General features: G+C 38.5%; 1 protein-coding gene across 1 annotated transcript in view; it reads right to left on the bottom strand.

Moving 5' to 3' along the window:
* STIM2 (stromal interaction molecule 2) overlaps nucleotides 1–20,430 on the bottom strand; it is a 137,442-nt gene that overhangs the window by 73,109 nt on the left and 43,903 nt on the right. Inside the window, 1 exon segment of the mRNA XM_049790237.1 lies at nucleotides 5,796–5,926. Within this exon segment, the coding sequence (XP_049646194.1) occupies nucleotides 5,796–5,926 (131 nt within the window).

Below are 20,430 nucleotides of genomic sequence, written 5' to 3'. Positions count from 1 at the left end.
CAAAAACCCCCCCCAAAAAAAAAATAAGACAAAGTTTGGCTGCTGAATTATACATTCAACAAGCATTAAAATGTAGATAGCACTGATGTTCCAATTAATGCTGAATGTTATGATTCAACTATGAAATGGGAATAAACACTATGTGATGCACACTAAACTAAAAAAAAAAATAGTATTACATAAATGCAATGCCATGTTCTGCTCCCCAAAATGCCTGAGAAAAGAAGGAGAGGAGAGGAGCGACTCTGGCAGTACAGACAGGCAAGAACTGCAAAGGCCCAGATGCAGGTCCCGATTTACACGCCTACTCCTCTGCCCCCTTTCAGTCTGTGACCATACTCAGACGAAATTCTTAAGGTAAACCGAACATTCATTGAACAGGAATAAGAAATGCTACTACCTCTTTTCTCTGAAACTCTATCTTTGCTCCATGATCTAATTTTAAAGGCATAAAAAGACTTACTAGTTGGTATCAGGGCACTATTGTGGACAAATGCCTGTTTAGTCTACATGCAACTAAATTGTATAGTGCAAATAGTGCTTTTCATGTGATCTGTGGCCAGTGAAGCACTGCAGAGCTAACACTCATCATAATCTATTAGAAGCTGAGAGCTGGTGGTAAGGTAATCTAGTCTCATCTTTCTCAAAGATACCACCCCCCTTTAAGGTAGATCTGAAATAATAGGAAGATGATGGTAGTAGCCTTGGGTACTACTTGGTGTGCATGTATGTTTACATATAAAAGGTAGATTGGTGTGGGGGGTGTCAAGTCACTAACCTTGGTCTGTCAGCAAGCAGAGTTGGGAATAGCATAGCCCCCGATCTACTGGTATAGCGCAAACTCCCCAGGCCACCAAAAACAAAGAACCCTCAGCTAGTCCTATTTTAAATCTAAAATATAATCAAAAAAATAAGAAGGTGGTGGCCAGAAAGACAAGCACTGTGGATAGGATGCTTGCTTTGTACACAGTTGACCTGAGTTGGATCCCTGGTACCTCATATGGTCCCTTGGGACTACCAGGAGTGATTCCTGAGAAAAAAGGAGTAATCCCTGAGCACTGCTGGATCTGATTCAAAACTAAGTACTATTTTGTAATAATAACGCTATACTAAACTATATAATACTTTTTCATTGAAAGATAGACTTTTCAAGAGGCACTGAATAAATTTTTTGTGGTTTTATATCTTTATTTAAGCACCATGATTACAAACATGTTTCAGTTGTGTTTCAGTCATAAAAAGAACACCCCCTTCCTTTACCAGTACAACATTCCTTCCACCAATGTCCCCTAACTCTCCCCTCCCTGACCCCCTGCCTGTATTCCAGACAGGCATTCTACTTCTCTCACTCATTACCATTGTCATGATAGTTGTTAGTGTAGTTATTTCTCTACCTGTGCTCACCACTCTTAGTGGTAAGTTTCATATCGTGGGCTGGTTCTTCCAATCCTCATCTCTATTGTCTCTGGGTATTATTACAACAATGTCTTTTATTTTTCTTAAATGCCATAGAGTAGGAGACTATTCTGTATCTTTCTCTCTCTCCCTCTGACTTATTTCACTCAGCATAATAGTTTCCATGAATAAATTTTCTTACGAAAAGAGAGTGCAGTCCGAATACAGTCAATAACCTCTGTTCCAGATGGTTAATAAGTGATAGGCACCTTTCACCTCATCTTGCCTTTGCCCTCCGTCTCACCCTTCAGATGAGTGCCAAGTGATTATCAAAAAAAACTATATTGGGATTTCTGTGCATGCTATTAAATTCAAATTTCACTATATAGCTCTATACAATCAATAATTCTAATATATTATTTAGTTATGCACTGTAGTTACAAAATTGTTCATATTTGAGTTTCAGTCATTAAATGTACACCCTTCTTCACCAGTACACATTTCCTGCCACCAATGTCCCCTGGTCATCGCCCCCACCCCTTCCTCACCTACCCATCTCTAGTGCAGGCATTTTTTTGCCTGTCTCTCTCCACTCTCCCCTCTTCTCTCTCTTCCCCCTTCCCCCTCTTCTTCCCTCTCCAATCACCACTTTTTACTAAATGAATCACAACTGAAATTTCTAGATCTCTTCTATTAGAAAAATAAACATGTAGTTTTATTTTAAGAACCTTTCACAATGACGCCTTCTGACGGCTGTTACGTCTCTTCCACCATTCCTTATACTTCATAATTCCTATCTTTAATTAGCAGAGTATAGAAGCAAACCCTGCTAAGTGGTTCTAAGAATGGCTCCCAGTGATCTCCACAGCCTTGTAGGTATGCCCTTGAGTCATCTCTAAAGTAGAGAATGGCAAATAAAATCACTTTTCTTGGCTCCGCTCTCCTTCCCCTTTCCCATCTCCTTTCATTCTTACAACTCCTTCCCATTATACCTTATCTCCTCCTCCTTCTCTCTGAGAAAAACCCACTGCAATGTTATAAACTGTCCAATAGAGAGTTGGACAACACAGAGAACTAAAGTCTATAAGCAAAAACCAGTGAGGACCTGCTTGTGGAAATCACTTTAATGGGTTTTGAAACGTATCTTCCCTGAATCAGACCTTAAGATGACCAAATGGCATTGGTAGTAGTTGTGCATATTTATATCTATATATATAATTATATATACACACATATATATACTCATACAACACAAGAAGGTATATATTTACATATACTAATCACATGCTATATGTTAATGTTATACATATGCATATACATATACATATGAATACACCAAACTGACTTTAAAAATTCTAAAGATACCCTTTTTTACAGGAGAAATGCACACCCAGCAGTGCTCAGTGCATACTCTTGGCTCTAAGTTCAGGGACCATTCCTGGGGGCTCAAGAACCATACAAGGTGTCAGGGATTGAACCAGGGGTCAATCACTAACAAGGCAAAGCATCTTACTAGGGTACTAGCTCTCAGACCTTAAAACTATTTATTCTAAATAAATCACATGAGAGGGAAGAATTTTAATAAAATAGAAAAAAAACGTTAGAAAAAAATGTGAGAGGAAAAGAGAAAAGTACAAACAAAACAAATTTCACGTACACTAAATAAAACTAAGGCATTTTATAAGCATAATGCAAACAACATAACAAAATTGTGAATTCTCACTGCTTCTAAACACTGTGCTTCAGACGATAAAACCATTAATTTCTCATAATTAAATTACGTGTTGATCAAGTATCACTACACTCCGAAGTGCTGTCAAAACATACAGACTAGACTGCTATCAACAGTTCAAATAATCTTGAACAGATCACAGATTCAGAATACACCAACATCTAACCTTTTTTTTGTTACTGGGCCAATAGAGGATTACCTAGACAAAGCTTTACATCCTGTTCCTCATCCGAGACACCAATCATCCTGCAATTCAGTTTTAGCATAGCAGTATCAAATGACCAAATATATACTCTTATTATCTAAGTACTGCATACAGTACACACCAATGGTATATGAAGAGTTGTGCACTGTCACAGATTTATATGGGTCAGTGTTTAAAAAACACACTTTAAGTAATGCCTTTTAATAATGCTTATCATGACCACCCTATTTAAAATTAAAGCCACTGCTCACATACTGATCCTGATCCTTCTTTACCATTATTATTTTTTAAGTTTGGTCTTTATAAGACCCAACAGAATGTTAGCTTAAGGATTAAAAATGTATTTAAATCTTTGTCTGTTTGTTCCTGATATATCACAAGACCTATTTGATTATCTGGCATGTGAGACCTTCAAATATTAGTCCAGTATTAAATAAACTAGAAAACCATTACCTTTTCATCTAACAAAAAATGCTTTAAACAAAACGTGTGTTAAAGAAGAAAACTTCTTTTGAGCCAGAATTTTAAATACCAGATATCTTTCAAAATTTTATAAGCATCCAAAACTCATTACACACCAAAAAAATATTGGGGGAGGGGGGTTTCGGGCCACACCCAATGATGCTCAGGGGTTACTCCTGGTTATGTGCTCCGAAATCGCCCCTGACTTGGGGGACTATATGGGACACCTAGGGATTGAGCCACGGTCCATCCTAGGTTAATGCGTGCAAGGCAAATGCCTTACCACTTGCACCACCATTCCGATTCCTACACAAAATTTCTTTTAAGTTTTCTATTAAACTCATGACTTTTCCTAATGATGTGAGGTCTTTAGCTAGCTATAGTCAACACTGTCACGAGTTAATTTTACTGGACACCTAACAGATGGTGAGAAACTGAAGAACTAACCGGGTCAAAAACATCTAAGAATGGTAATATTTCTAATCTAATATATCACTTAATAATAAACTAAGTTTTTATTATTTCTATTTTTAAAAATCTAGTCTTATTCTAAGCTTTAAATTAATTGCTCTCAGTAACTTCATTTGCAACTTCTGAAAAATGGGTTTGTTTCCAAAGCTATTTCCAGGCTTGGCAAAAGAACCTGTACACAACCTTTTCAAATGTTTTGTAATAATTAAGCACATAAAATTAAATACACCTGGTATTTATAGAGCTAGTACAGTGGATATGGTACTTTCTTTGCATGCAGCCGACCCAGATTCAATCTTTGGCACCCCAGATGGTCCCCCTATCCTAGGCCTGGATGTGATCCCAAGCTAAATATGGTGGAGCATGTAACTCAAGTACCAAATGAATTAGTGTAACAAAAAAAAAAATAGAGAGAGAGTATGATTAGAATGAGCATATCATAGTGAAACAAACTAATCTCATGAAAGGACAGAAGATTTACAAGAGAGAAGATTAGGAAGGAAGAAGATCATGATGTTCATGATCCTCAATGCCCCTGGATCATCTTCTCCTTCACTGGATCTTAGGGAAATGACTTGCATTAGTCAATTTGGTATTAACAAGCCTGACCAGCAAAAGCATGCAAGCTCACTCAAATTTTCATGGAACCCATCTTCTTAGAATACTACCATCTGAAAGTCCGCTCCTGTGCTGTAAGGCAGCTTGACTGACTCTTGAATGGTAAGAGGTGAAAAGGTAGGTAGGCATGTTCTCAAGGATGAGAGCTATCTTGAATATTACAGTACCAGCAGAACTCCCAACTGAGTGTGACTGCATAGCAACATTGCCTCTTACCTTGGAGAACAGAAGACATACTAGGCTGAGCAGGACTGTTATGTTAAACAACTAAGTTGTTGCAGTAGTTTGCAAAGCCGCAACATGTAACTAATACAAAATATAGATGTTCAGTAAATCCAAAAATACAATGTTAAGGATTCTTACAAAACTTTTATAATTTGTATATGAATAAAAAGAAATGATAAAAAAAAAAAAAAAGAGCCAGTGTGGGGCCCGGAGAGATAGCACAGTGGCGTTTGCCTTGCAAGCAGCCGATCTAGGACCAAAGGTGGTTGGTTTGAATCCCGGTGTCCCATATGGTCCCCCGTGCCTGCCAGGAGCTATTTCTGAGCAGACAGCCAGGAGTAACCCCTGAGCCCAAAAAACAAAAAACAAAACAAAACAAAAAAGAGCCAGTGTGATAATACAATGGATAGGACTCCTGCCTTTCACACACTGACCAAGGTTTGATCCCCGGAATCCCATTATCATCCCCCAGAGTCACACCTATGCCTTAAGTGAGAAATAAGCCTTGAGAACCATAGGGTTTGGAAAAGAGAGAAAGATGGGAAAAAAAGCTAAATTTATAAACGTAAAAAACTTAATATATTAAAGATAAAATATTTGCGCTACAAATATGATGAGAAAACTAAGACTTAAAATTTCAGTCACTCTGTTATAAAACAAAACCACGGCAAATATTTTTCCACCTACTTCATCACTTTCATCGACTTCAATTCCACCATCTTTGTCATCATCCATTTGCTTATGTATTGTCTGAAGAGCTTCTAAACTAAATCTATCTTCTTCTGTAAAGCAGGGTGGACTCAATGACAGGCAGGGATCTGAAACAAAACCAAGGTCAATTACTACATTGCCATGCCACAATCGAAGTTATCATTATAGAACAGAACTTAAAAGTAAGCCAACAAATTAAATTTTAGTCAAACCAACTTCAAAAATCTCTCTATATATATAGATATAGATATAGATATGGATATAGATATAGATATACAATCTACATACATATATATGCACATAAACACACATAATATGGCTGGAGTGATGATTCAGTGAGCAGGATGTTTGTCTGCCTTGCACAAAGGCAACCAGGTTCAATCCCTAGCAACTCATGTAGCCCCCAAGCCAACAGAAGTGACTTTGAGTACAGAGCCCAGAGAACACACACACACACACACACACACACACACACAAAATAAGTAGCTCAGATGATTTGATTTTAAGCTCCTCTAACCAGAAGTCTCAGTACTATTAGCTTCAAACTGTCTGCCTTCGTTATCTGTGTAACACTTTCCTTCTTACTCAGTCACTCTATGACACCCCCATAAACAGGATCTCCTCCCTCTACAAAGCAGAACACAGTGGCAACAAGTGCCTGCTACCTGGCCAGTGCAAAACCTCGTTCACTTATCAGTATCACCCTGCAGCACTCAGCCAGGTGTGCAGCTGAAGATGTGCAAGTAACATGGTCAGGAAGATTGTAACCCCTGGCAAATGCATATGTGAGCTCCACAGCATCCCCATACCCAGCAACCCTGTGAGCAAGCTATGACTAAGTATGATCCAAGTAGTACATGGCTGAGTGTGGCCATGCTGTGAGCACTGCAACCAAGCATATATGAACCACCACCACCACCCAATTATCTCAATATCAACAACAACAGGGCTGAAACTGAAATCAAAACAAGAGATTCACTATGATGATGAAATTTGGAAATGATCGCTGAACAAGAACAGAGTGCTGAAAGGAGGTTAAATGATATGCATGATACCCCTTTAGTAACAATTTTGCAAACCAAGTGTCTAAAGGGTAAAAAAAGGGGGGGAGGGGGACACAGAAAGAGACAGAGAGACAGAGATGGGGATAGGAGAGGGAGATATAAGAAAATGTCTGCCATAAAGTCAGGTGAGATGGAGGGAAATTGGGGACATTGATGGTGGAAATGAACACTAGTGAAATGATGGGTGTTGGAACACTGCATAACTAAAATTTAATCATGACCAACTTCATAACAGCGATGGCGAACCATTGGCACATGTGCCAGCTGTGGCACATGAAGACCTTGTAGCTGACACTCGAGAAGGTCTGCAATTAAGATATGTGGCACAGCGGGGGGGTGGGGTGGGGGGGTGGGGAGTGGAGTGGAGTGTGCCAGTGTCTGCTTTGCAGCTCACATTGGGAGGATGCTGGCAATTTGAGGAAATTCTTTGGTTTTGTGCAGCAGTTTGGGCACTCGGGCATCAGACCTAGATTCTAGGTGATTCAATTAAAAAATTTATTAATTATGGGGCCGGAATGATAGCATTGCACACGTCCAGGTTTGATTCCCAGCATCCCATATGGTCCCCCGAGCCTGACAGGAACGATTTTTGAGCACAGAGCAAGGAGTAACCCCTAAGCGCCATGGAGTATGGCCCCCCCAAAAACAATTTATTAATAAAAATAGTAAAATTAAAAAACTTCCAAATAAAAGCATGCTAAGTTATGAAGTAATGAAAATGCCATTTATGTAGACGTTTTCAAAAGTTTAAAAATCTAAAAAGTGGGGCTGGAGAGATAGCATAGTGCTAGGACATTTGCCTTGCAACCTGGGTTCAATTCTTGTCATCCCATATGGTCCCCCAAGCCTGCCAGGAGTGATTTCTGAGCAAAGGGCCAGGGGTGAACCCTGAGCGCTGCTGGGTGTGGCCAAAAAAAAATCTATATAAAATAAATTCCAGTGACCATGTACTCTTTCACTACATGAATATAACATTATGTGTATTAAAAGAAAAAATACCAGCAAGAGTTTCAAGTGGAAGAGAGCAGGACAACTAGTTCAGACAAGGCTAGAAGTCCGAAGTTTTGTAGCAGTAACCTTGGGAAGTTTTAAACAACCAGTGGCTGATAACGCAGGCAAGGAGACAAAAGTATGGGGGTGAGGGGGAGAGATACAGAGAATGTGGGATACATAACTTAATATAGTCATTAGCATGTAAAGAACACAAAACATTCAAAACTACGTGTCTCTATTACATGAAAAAGGGACAAGAAGTCAGGTAAGAGATTTTAGGCCTCTAAAAGTAGTTTTCCAGACTAAGTAAGGAATCTAGATTTTAATATCCAAACCATGAGAAGTCTCTAAGGGGTTTCAGAAAGAGAACTGCCGCCATCGGACTCCTTATAGGAAGGCCAAGAACCATGTTGGGAAGTGCTCCAGGTCCAGGCAGCACTCAACAACCCAGGCCTCCAAGGAACAGAGGTGACAATGGATGCCATTGGCTGTTGGGCTCAGTAGTCTGCCAAGGTAGAGAGCAACATAAGGAAAGGAGAGAGGAGTCACAGCTGTGACAAGAATGATCTATTTCTCCACATCAAACTTGAATTCCTTTTCATACTGACTTAATGCCCAGAAGCCTAACAAAATGACTGTGTTTCTAAACTCCATTGTCTCTCTAAAGATTTTTTCATTTCTTTTTCTTTCTTTTTTTAATGTTAAGTGCTTTATTCAGACATCATGGTTACAAAATTCTTCATTGTTGGGTTTCAGTCATACAATGAACACCATCCTTCTCTAGGGCAGGTAATTTGCCTCTCTTTCTCTCTCTTTCTCTCTCTCTCTCTCTCTCTTTCTCTCTCTTTTTGATGCTGTGATTTGAACTATTGTTGGAGAGGTATTCATTTCTTTTCCATGGTTTCCTTCTAAGTTAATTCAGCACACATGATCATTTCACTAAATTCATTTTAAAGTAACACATAAACAGCTATAAGAGAACTGTGCCCATGACAAATTGGGCATAATGGTATTAAAAACAACTGCTAAGATACTAAAATCATTCTCCTTGGCAAACATCTCGTATACACTGGCCTCCGCCTCCCAAAATGTACCAGCGTGTAATTAGGTACTCCACAGCCAGAACACGATTCTCCCCTAAGCAAAATTCATTCATTCGTCTAAATATGACATGGAATGGCCATAATGTGCCAGGCACAATGCTTGGTGACAGCACCCAGTGTAAGCACTAAGACAAATGTTCTCCTCTGCAAGCCCTCACATTCTATGAAATGCAGCAGAGTGTGCTGCATCAGTATTCTATGCTGTGCAATCCCTTCTCCCTGGATCAAGACTAGCACTTTCCACTGAAGAAAAAAGGACTCAGTTAAGACTTAAGCAAAGTCAGAAATCTAATGAATATTGACATCTGATCGTTTCACTAAAAACAAGTAATCTACATTCTAGACTTGAATGCTATTTTATGTACTTAACTGAATCCCTACCACTCTATGTAGGACATACATCATTTCTATTTTTCAGATGAGAAAATGAGAGTTGTAATAATTTTCTTTAGATTGCATGAAAGAGGATTCAAGCTGAGTTTCAGAAACAAACCTATAAAGTGTCAGTAAATAAAAGTGCGTAGGTCAGGGACTGGGAAGCAGCATCTTAGCTAACGTGCCTGCTTTGCACCAGGCAGCAATCTTATCCCCTGGTACTACTGCAGACTCCAAGTGCAGTCTTGGCAGCTCTGCCATTTGTGCCTGGTTGTTTTGAGATCAGAGAATCCCCATCACCAAGTGCAATTTCCAGTCATACTGAAGCCCTGGCTCAACCTTCAATAAGCAAGAAGAGAGGGGAGGAGAAGGGAGGGGAGAAAGGAAAAAACATAGAGGGAAGGAGTAGGAGAAGAGAGGAGAGCATCTTATATTATGGGTTGGAACCCCACAGGGAACCACAAAACAAAAAATAATAATATCGTACCCTGTTACAACTTTATCAGTAAAATGTTTGTCATGCATACCAATTTCATATACTTATATACCCAGGCTCAGATAAAAATGAGCAAAAAAGGGGTCAGAATGGAGCCTGAGAGATAACCCAAGGCATAAGGAACTTGCCTTGCATGCAGCTGGTTCCTGTTTGACCCACAGTATAAAGTCCCCTGAGCATCAGCATGAGAGAGACCCCTAGTCACAGAGCCAGAAGGAAACCCAGAGCAGGTGTGGGTGGCCACGTGTGAACCAAAAAAGTGGGGGAAGAGATGAGGAGCAGAAAGAGCTTAAGACTTGTACTAAAGCACCAGAAGGGAAGGAGCACAAGCCCAGTGCTCCCTGTGTTGAGAAAACAAACTCTGAGACCTGATGAGCACTCCACAGTGAGCACCATAGCCAGGGGCGTGCAACCTCCTGCGTCACTGCAACACCATCAGTTGCATGAAGGAAGCGGGGAGTGAAAAGAAAATAATCTCTATGTGTCACCAATGTCCGAGAAGAATAAAATACTGCTGTGAGGTCCTGGCAGAGGAGCTGAGAACACCAGAAGTACAAGTGTGTCCTCAGAGAGATTCAAACACCTCAGGGTTAGAGCCACCAGCAAGAATACAGACTCCATACTTCCTGTATTACTGTTCCTTTTGGTAATAATGTACATTCAACTCTCACTACCTTTGGGAAAAACAAATTCCCAGTAAGTACATCACCACAGTGACTAACGTTGTTGAAATAGAAATGTAAGTGAATATTAAAAGCAAAACAAATTAACTTTTGAAAACAAGACACTTCCTTCACAAATAAACAAATGGCAGACTAGACAAACAGGACCCAAGATAGTATGGGGTTTAAAGCAAGTGCTCTGCCTGAAGTTGAGCCTGTTTGTTGAACATCACTTCCTGCAGTCCTGGAAGCCCCCAGCACCCTTGGTGTGACCCTGGGAGTCTCAGATTGTGGGCCTCATCAGGATCTCTTAAGAAATCCCTCCACCAACGAAAAGGAATCAGTACCAAGTGAGATCTGGCATATGAATTGACCAACCGGACAACTGGTCAAACCTAGAGAATAGTCCTGACAATAACAAACAAGGCCCAACTATGGAAAAGCAATGACCATTTAAAAAGAAAATACCAGGTCCAGACACCTGCATGAATATCTAGTGGAAATAAAAGATGATCAGACCTGAACATCAAACCCAAAGTCAACGACAACACAGCAAGCTCTACAAATGGGGACCAGTTACACTAGTATTCTGGGGGGTAAAGGTAGAAGATACAGGATGCATACTGGGAACAGGGGTGGAGGGAGGACATCCCTGGTGGTGGGAATGCTCTTGATTTATTGTCACTATGAACCTTGAATATCACTGTGAAATATTTGTAATTAACTTTGGCCACAGTAAAAATTAATTAAAAAGAAAAACAAACCTGACCTTTTCTAACGACAAGAAAGAAAACAAAAGAAAAAACATGAATAAGCAACTCACTGAACTTTTCCCCTTGCAGTTTCCTCCACCTACCATACACTTTCAAGTACACCAAGGTTTGGTTAACTGCTTCCTCCCCATCTGTGCCTCCTCTAAGACCACCTTATTTCCCTACCTAAAATAGCCTAGCTAAAAAGCCTAGCTTACTTTTTTTGTGTCACAGCACTTTCAAAGTGTGCTCTATTATCTATTTATTGATTTCCTTACTGTCCGAACTCTCCCGTGATACTGCAAGCATGAGATCAGACTTTATTTTGAATATTCCTCTTTCCCCAGCACATAAAACAGTGTCTGGCATAAAGTGCTCAAAAAAATTTTTTGTTTACTGAATCACATACCCTGATATTTTTAAAACACCTAATTTTTTCAATACAAGGCTTTTCAAGAAAATTACTCAACTGATTGGAAAAAAAAAAGATGTAAAAAAGTAATAAAGCACCCAACTCCCCATTACAACAAAGTTGAATTTAAGCAGTTGGTAGAAATCTGACAATATTACTCCTCTTATTAAAATTATTCAATGATCCCTAAAACCTGAAGTATAAAGTTTATCTCATCTATACTCGGATATCACCACGCAAAAATTTAACGAACAAAATAAACAATGTACTACAGAAAACCAGAGGCATTTTTAAATATGTAAGAGATGTCCTTACTCGTATTAGCGTAGTATTCCATAAAGGCAAGAATTAAGTATTGTACTGATGTACATTGCTTACCATTCTAATATATGTTTATTAATACTATACTTTAATATGGCTAGTAATTGTGCCACAATGTTTCTTACACACAATTACACTTTGATGATATCAAGAAAGAGAAGTTTGATTTTAATGAGTGGGGTTAAGAAAAGGGAAACCAAAAAACAATCAAACAGCAAACAATATGCATTGGGTTCCTCAGAAAATCCTCTGGCCAGCAGACAGGTCCTCAGTTAAATCTGCTCCTCAATGGTTTTTTTTTTTCCTGTTTTATTTTTCTTAATGTTTTTTGGCTGAAAGTTCAAAATTAAGGTGTCAGCAAGGAGATTTCTTCTGAGAATTCTGTTTATGGGTGATCGTCTCCACCCTGTAACTTCACCTTGTCCTCCTCCTTTGCATCTTTGTCTTCATAAAATAAAAATAAAATAAAATAAAATAAATAAAACAAAATAAAATAAAATAAAATAAAGAGGGGGAAAAAAACTGCTCCTCAATGCTTCTGGACCTCTCCCTGCTGCCCACTCACCTCAGCACCTGCTCCTCACATGCCCTGGAGGAAGATGCAGGGGAAGGATGTTAAATAGCTGAAATGCACTAGCCAGTGCCAACAACAATAACCTGTCTTCTGCTGTGGCAATAGTGCTCCCCAAAGGGTGAAAGAAAAGCCTTTTCAAGTGAGGGGTGGAATGCAGTGCATTACAGTGACTCTGGAAACAAAGAGCCTGGAGTAATGAATCAGTGCACAGGCCAAAAACCTCAGGACAAGAGTCCAAATAAATCCTCTGATCAGTTTTATTTTTCTGTTTGTAAGGGCCCCTCCAAAGAGTTCGGGGGCATTCAAGGCCACCCTGCAGGGGTTTGGGGTGAAGAAGAACATGCAGTGCCAAGGAACTGAACTGAAGAGTTTTTGCACATGCTCAGTTCCTGCTCTACCACTTTAGCTCTCCCCCAGGTCCGATGACTTTTAAATTTGATTATGACAAGAAATAAATATAACAAAGAATTGCAACATGTCGTACACAGTGCTTTCAAATTTAAAGGTGTTTTCCTAAAATTCACCTTTAATCTTGGGAAGAAATAATAGCCTTAGAATAAAAGCTTTATACCAAAAATGTTCTAAGACTCCAGGTAATAAGTAAAAGAGCAAAAATGATAGCCATGGTAATGATTTTAGAAAGAATCATATTAAAGTGGCAACTGACAAAGGAGTCAAATATACCTGACATTTCACACATAAAAGTCACCTTTTTCAAATATAAATAAATAAAACCAAGGTACATTCCTTCTTATTTAACTACCACCAGTTACTACCTATTTGTTGTAAATGTTGTAAAATGTAGAAAAAGTGATTTGTCATTAAGCCTTCGCTGGAGGAATTACTTTTTTTGCTGTATTCTATGCATTTTTATCATCCACATCAGTTGATAGGTATAGGAGATGCAGTTCTGAATCCTAAGAAAACAAACACTATCAAGAAACAAATAGACCTGAAAGAGTCAATTCAGTCCTCAGAGCTAGTTTCCCTCTTTAATACCTTCAAGGTCAACAAATTTCAGAGAGAAAAGAACAACTTAAGCAGCAGAGCCAACCTCCTCAATCACAAACCAGAGGCTGTGGCCCACAAACAATGTGCGATACATGCTGCCAAGAACACGGCTTATCATGCCGGCAACTGCTTATGAACCTCATGATTGGGATTTTCTAAAGTACTACCATTTGAAATTTTTAAAATAAATTTCCCTTGTATTTAGTACTTCCATTAATACTTTCATGCACTTATCAAATCAGATACATCCATCTGAATAGTCTGGGAGTAAATATTCTCTACAACTTGAAGATACACATCTTTGGTGTCGCTTTAAATAAACCAATGATCTGATTTAAACTCAAGAAGGAAGAAACTATCTCCTTCCTCTTTCGTATCTTTCTCAGGACAGAGTCTGTCTTACTCCTTTATATTCCCAGAGTCTAACATACAAACACTGAAACATACAATAGGATTAAGGAACACTACTCAAAAATAAACGAAAGTGCTTTTATGTTATAGAAATAGTTATATATTTATATATTATAAAAAGCATATTTTAGAGTAAAACAAGATTCAGATCTATACTTTCACCTGCTCTATAACAAGCATTCTAAAATATCGCATATTTTTGAGTGCATATTACATGACAGATTAGCACTTGAAAAAGGGAAAGCTAGTACCAGTATATGCATATCTTACCAGGATGCTCTAAAATACAGATAATAGATGCCAGAATTCAATGTTTACTAAATTTCTGAGAAGTTCGACTGATAGAATTAACAACACTAAAGGTATACCCAATTAAATGTTGAACAGAATGGAGAATAAAGAGCCTTTGTTTAAAATTAAAAAAAAAAAAATCTTGTCTCCTGGAGCTCTGAAACTCTTTCATCAGTGCCTTTTTACCTATTAATTAGTCGAAATACTTGTTTTAAAAAAAAGTCTACTCATTGTTATAAAGGGAAAGTTATAACTAAAGTACACAAATCTTACCGGAATGCTCTGAGAAAAGAATGCTAGAATTGAATATTTACTAAATTTCTGAGAAGTTCGACTGTTAAAGTAGATACCACTAAAGGTGTACCTTCAATGAAATGTTAGACAGAATAGAAAATAAAGAACCTTTGTTTAGTTTATTTTAATCTTGTCTCCTGGATGGAGCTCTGAAACTCTTTCATCAGTGTTTTGTTTTTTTTTTACTTATTAATTAGTCTGAACACTCATTTTCAAAAAAGCCTACTCATTTTTAGCTATGAAGTTCCCTGAAATTTTCGACTATGCCTATGGTCAGAGAGATAGTATAGCAAGTAGGGTATTTATTTGCTTTGCACATGGCCATCCTGGCTTCAATCTCTGACATCCTATATGGTCCCTGATCACAACCTGGAGCAATTCCTGAGTGAAAAGCCAAAAGTAATCTGTAAGCATGGCCTGATGTGGCCCCAGAACAAAACCAAAATAAAAAAAAAATTTTTTTTCTATATCTATCTCTCCAAATATTTTAAGTAAAATTGTTACAAATTCACTTAGGTCCCTTTCCCTGTCTCAGAATGAAAATTTTCCAATTTACCATCCTCTGGACTTTGTCATTCCCATCTATTTCCCCACATGCCATAAAGAATCCTTCCAAAGATACTCAAAGGACTAATGCAGGACATGCAAACAAGACCCCTGGGTTCTCTACCCATCACTGTATGGTCTCTCAACTAAACACACCGTAAGTACTTCTGGGAGCAACCTCTAAGCACTATCAGTTGTGGTCTCTATCACACTAAAAATAATGATGATGATAACAATAATAATAATAATAATAATAATAATAATAATAAAGTATCTGCTAATCTTCTCAAGGAGAGTCACTAAAGAGAGGGCCAAAAGGGAATAATGCCTCTGTCTAAAACTATCTCGATAAGCAATTCACCCAGCTCACTCCTCCAACCAAAGAACATCTACATTTACATTCACAGTTAACCAACAGCTTCCTTCCATGTATGGAATCAGTGATCAGAGACTTAGGTGACTTTTTATTTCTACTTTCATTGATAGCTGCCTAATATGTTCCATTCTGTCTTACTGTTTGCTGTATGATGCAAGAAAGCAGTAAAGTATCTATGATGTACCATCTATTGTGAATGAAAAAGTACTATTAGCTATGGGTAAAAATGACAATGTAAATAGGTGCATGCATTCGCTTATTTACTATCTTCTCACTTCACAGAATCTTATTTGGGCATACATACAAGAATCACAGAATTCCCAACTTCCCTCAAAAGATGAGATCTGAAAGTAAATGAAATATATGACTGAAAGTAACATAACAAGAATAAATATAAAGATTCTAATTCCAGGAGGTCAGTCCTCTATAAAACAGCAATTTCAGATCACTAACATTCTGAGTAGTCATTCTTTTTTTTTTTTTTTTTTTTTTGTTTTGTTTTGTTTTTGGGTAACACTCCGCAGCGCTCATGGGTTACTCCTAGCTCTACGCTCAGAAATCACCCCTGGCAGGCAGGCACAGGGGGCCATATGGGATGCTGGGATTAGAACAACCGTCCTTCTGCATGAAAGGCAAACGCCTTACCTCCATGCTATCTCTCCGGCCAAGACATTCTATACATGGTTTTGCTTATTTTTATTCATTTTAGAGGGAAAAGCGTAATTCAATTTTAGGGCCACAATGTGAATGTATTAAATGTCACTGAATGAGAAGCTTAAAAGTATACTAACAGGTAAATTTTATATACATTTTACCACAATTAAAAAAAAAAAAGAAGCAACAGCTACACCCAAAACATAGCTTACAGTGAGCAAAGCTCATTAAAGCTATCCTACCTGTATCAACATTTGGGAAATAAAGAAACCATTGTTACTGCCAGGCACTGATCCAAAGGCATAACACGATTTCGTTCTTTCAGAACAAGAATTCAACAGTCAGGTAAAATGAAATCAGCATCCCAAGTTTGCAGATGAGAAAAGCTAAGCAAGCTCTGGGAAATTGAGGTAGGGAGCTTTCAATTAATTCCCATCCTGCCACATACTATATAATCTGAAGGAAATGGTATCATGTCTTTGATTTACTCTCTGTAACCTGTAGCTTGGGTTCTTTGTAGGGCATAACTGACCAGAAAGTTTTTCTAAAATAAATTTGTGATTTAATACCAGTGAATGTTTGAGTAAGTATACTTACTTCTCATACCTATATACTCAGAGTTATGTAAAAATTACCCAGGCCAACAGGGGGTGCAGTGGGAAAAGATTAAAAAACCTTGAATCAATAGGAACGACCACAGCCTTGCAAGTCTGCTTTGGAATTATATAAGGCAACACCATATAAATCACCAACACACTGCTTCACAGTCTTCGAACTTAGTATTAAAAACACTAAGCAGAGGAGCCTAGAGAGATAGTACAGGGGTTAACCTGTACTACATTTGCTTTGCATGCAGCCACCCAGCTAGATCCCCAGACACCACATAAGGTCTTCCGAGTACTGCCAGGAGTGATGCCCAAATACAAAAGCCAGTTTGTAAGCCCTGAACACAGCCAATTATGGGCAAAACCAACCAACCAACCAAAAAAAAAAAAAAAAAAAAAAAACCACTCAATAGACATCTATTACTAAGATGCAGAAAGGATAGATGCCCAATAGGAATTAGCTTAAAATCTGCACAGCAGAATTCAAAGCTGTCTTCTACAACCTTTAAAAAAGAAAAATGTTTACTGGGGGGCCAGAACAATAGTACAGCAGGAAGGGGGTTTGCCTTGCAAACACTGTCAACCTAGGTTCAATCCCTAGCATCCCATCTGGTCCTCAGAGCCAGGAGTAATTCCAGGGTAGAAAGCCAGGATTAACCCATAAGCACCATGTGTGGTCCCAAAACCAAACCAAACCTAAAAATATATGGCTTATTTATACCTAGACTTTTGACTGTGTGTATATTAGATGCTCAAATAAATATTTTTGAAGTTCTTAAATGTTCCTAAGTGAAAACAATTAACACTTTCAACTGGAAGACAGAGTTATCTACCCAACTTGGTCTCAGCAACAAACATAGATCCTTTCTATGTACCAACAGTCACAAACAACAGAAGGGAAGATTTAAAAAGTTATAATGCATTCATAAGAAAAGAAGAGAGAACCTAACTTGACATTTCTGCAACATAATTGTGATCCTAGGAAAGAGAAATGGGCCATAGTTGTCTCACATATTGAAAATGCTCAAGACTCCACTATTAGAACTGCTTACAGCCAAAACTCTAAAGTCATTCTTAAACACTTCTCTCACACATCCCATCAATATCAAGAGGCCTGTAGATTCTACCTTCAAACTATCATTCAGTCTGTGCCACTTAGTCTCCATTATTTCCTGCATGGGCACTGTCCTCACCCTTTAGTGCTTTCCCTTCTCTTTTTTCATTACCAAGTCCATGGTCATTCATGCTAATCACTTTCTGGCCAATACTTTCAACTTCCTTGTCCTTCACTCACTTCCTTAAACTTTGTTAGCAAAATGATAGCTCAAAGTAAATATCTCTGTTTCGTCCACTTTGCACCTACAGTCATACTGACTATGATGTCTCTTAATGCTGTTTGACATACTCTTAACTCCATGGTCTATCCTCTACCAGACTCAGGCCACACCTTCTCCCCATCCATACTCAAGAAATGACTGCTTCTTATACTTCATAAAAAGGAGGGTTGGGGGGGAGCAATGAGACAAGAACTTCAATATACTCTCTGAGCTACCGCTCTGTATTAGTTCCAGATTGTGTCCTTGGCCTATTGTCTCAGGTGAACTATGTTTCTCCCTAATGTAATGTCCTGTATTTGTGAATTAAATCACACACTTCTTCAAGGATGACTGCCACTTTTCAACAAATGTGGTTCATTTCCCTGCCCTTAAAAAAAGGGGGACAAATACCTTCAACCCCACTTCACTACTGCTCCAAATATTTGCACCCCTTTGCTGAACAGTTCCTTGAAAATGCTAACTTCTCACCTCTCATTCCTCTGCACCCTTCCTCTCTTAGAATAAACTCCAATCATGCCTGCTATACTTACCCAACATGCCACCTTAACTGGTGTAGTCAGATCATCACCAACTTCTACATTACTAACGCCAAAATTTGATTCTCATCTCTCATGTTACTTGGGTCATGAGTAAGCATCTGCAACAGTTGGTCATTTGGTTTTTTTAACTTCCAGATAAATAGATGGCAGAAATTAAACTAAGTCTCCAAATAATAAGATAGAACTAATTCGATTTCATACTTTTTACCCCCACTGACAACATGAACACTTTCTTAGAGTCGTTCCAAGGAAGCTACCTACCACATGACACATCAGAACACTGTCTCTTCCACTTTAGGACAGAAGAAAAAGACAGGTGCCATCAAGGAGGTAAAACTGACCTAGAAGGACACAGTGTCAAAAGGCCTGACAATCACTGCATTCTTCCTACAACAGAACTCAATCAGCAACTTCTAAGAAGCGATTTAGAATAATCTGGAGGAGAATGAAAGAAGTCATTCATAAAACAGTGCAAAACATTTTAAGGAGTATTAGCTTTGTTTCCTGTAATTATGTGACTGTGTAGGTCCTAGGCTAAAAAGTCTTATTTACATGATTATCATAATCCAGGCATAAATTTAGCTTATATTTTTTCAAAATAAAAACTTGTCATTAAAAGGATGTGACTGGTGCACTAAATGATCTGAACTAAAAGCAAAGTTCTTTACAGATTTGCAATAGCACAATGATAAAAGTGGGTCAGTCTTCTAAACACAAATGTGTGGCTCCATTTTTTGACAGGAAAGTAAAGCACATCTATAACAATAGCACAATGATAAAAGTGGGTCAGTCTTCTAAACACAAATGTATGGCTCCATTTTTTGACAGGAAAGTAAAGCACATCTACAACTACACATTGGTCTGAATGTTAAAAGCTCCCGTCTCACTACCTCTCCATCACAGAAATCAGAAACAACTTCACCCTTTCTCACACAGAACTTCTCATAGTGGGCTCCCTAGCTATGCTCTGCTACTACCACATTACTATATCTCCCCTTTTGCGGTCACTGAGTCCTTTTAGAATATGAAGCCATCACATCACCCCTCCTGAAATCCTTCAGACTTAATTCTCCAAAGGATAAATTAAAGTTCTATCTTGACAGCATGAAATAGAAGACACATTCTAATCCCTAAAGAATCACTCACCAGTGATTCATCCCCCTCCAATAAAGCCTTCTTGACCTTCTGAAATGTTAGATGTTCCCTATTCTTCTGTTTTGCGCATCCCTGTTATACCTGAAAAGAAACTGCTTACCTATCAACTCACATTCTCCCTAAAGAATCCATCTAGGAAGGGTACACCACCAACTCTGGGGTCCGACCTGACTCCAAATCTCAATGCCAGCACTTATGAACCATGCTATCTGCAGCAAACCTCTTAATATCTTTGGCTGTTAGTTTATCACCTGTAAAATTAACATAAAATGTTCAGTTTTGAATGCCTATACATAGCAATAAAATATAAATTGTAATATATAGGTCTAGAAAACCTGAAAATTTGGGGCCAGCATGGTGGAGCTAGAGGTAAGGTGTCTGTCTTGCCAGGCTAGCCTAGGACGGATCGCCATTCGATCCCCCAACGTCCCATATGGTCCCCCAAGCCAGGAGCGACTTCTGAACGCATAGCCACGAGTAACCCCTGAGCATCACCGGGTGTGGCCCAAAAACCAAAAAAAAAAAAAAAAAAAAAAAAAAAAAAAAAACTGGAAATTTGTATTGTACCGTATTTCTTTTTTTTTTTTCTTTTTTTTTTTGGTTTTTGGGTCACACCCGGCGGTGCTCAGGGGTTACTCCT

The sequence above is a fragment of the Suncus etruscus genome, chromosome 16 (assembly GCF_024139225.1).
Source record: "Suncus etruscus isolate mSunEtr1 chromosome 16, mSunEtr1.pri.cur, whole genome shotgun sequence".
In the NCBI taxonomy this organism is placed as follows: Eukaryota; Metazoa; Chordata; class Mammalia; order Eulipotyphla; family Soricidae; genus Suncus; species Suncus etruscus.
This window is presented reverse-complemented; position numbering and strand designations above follow the sequence as displayed.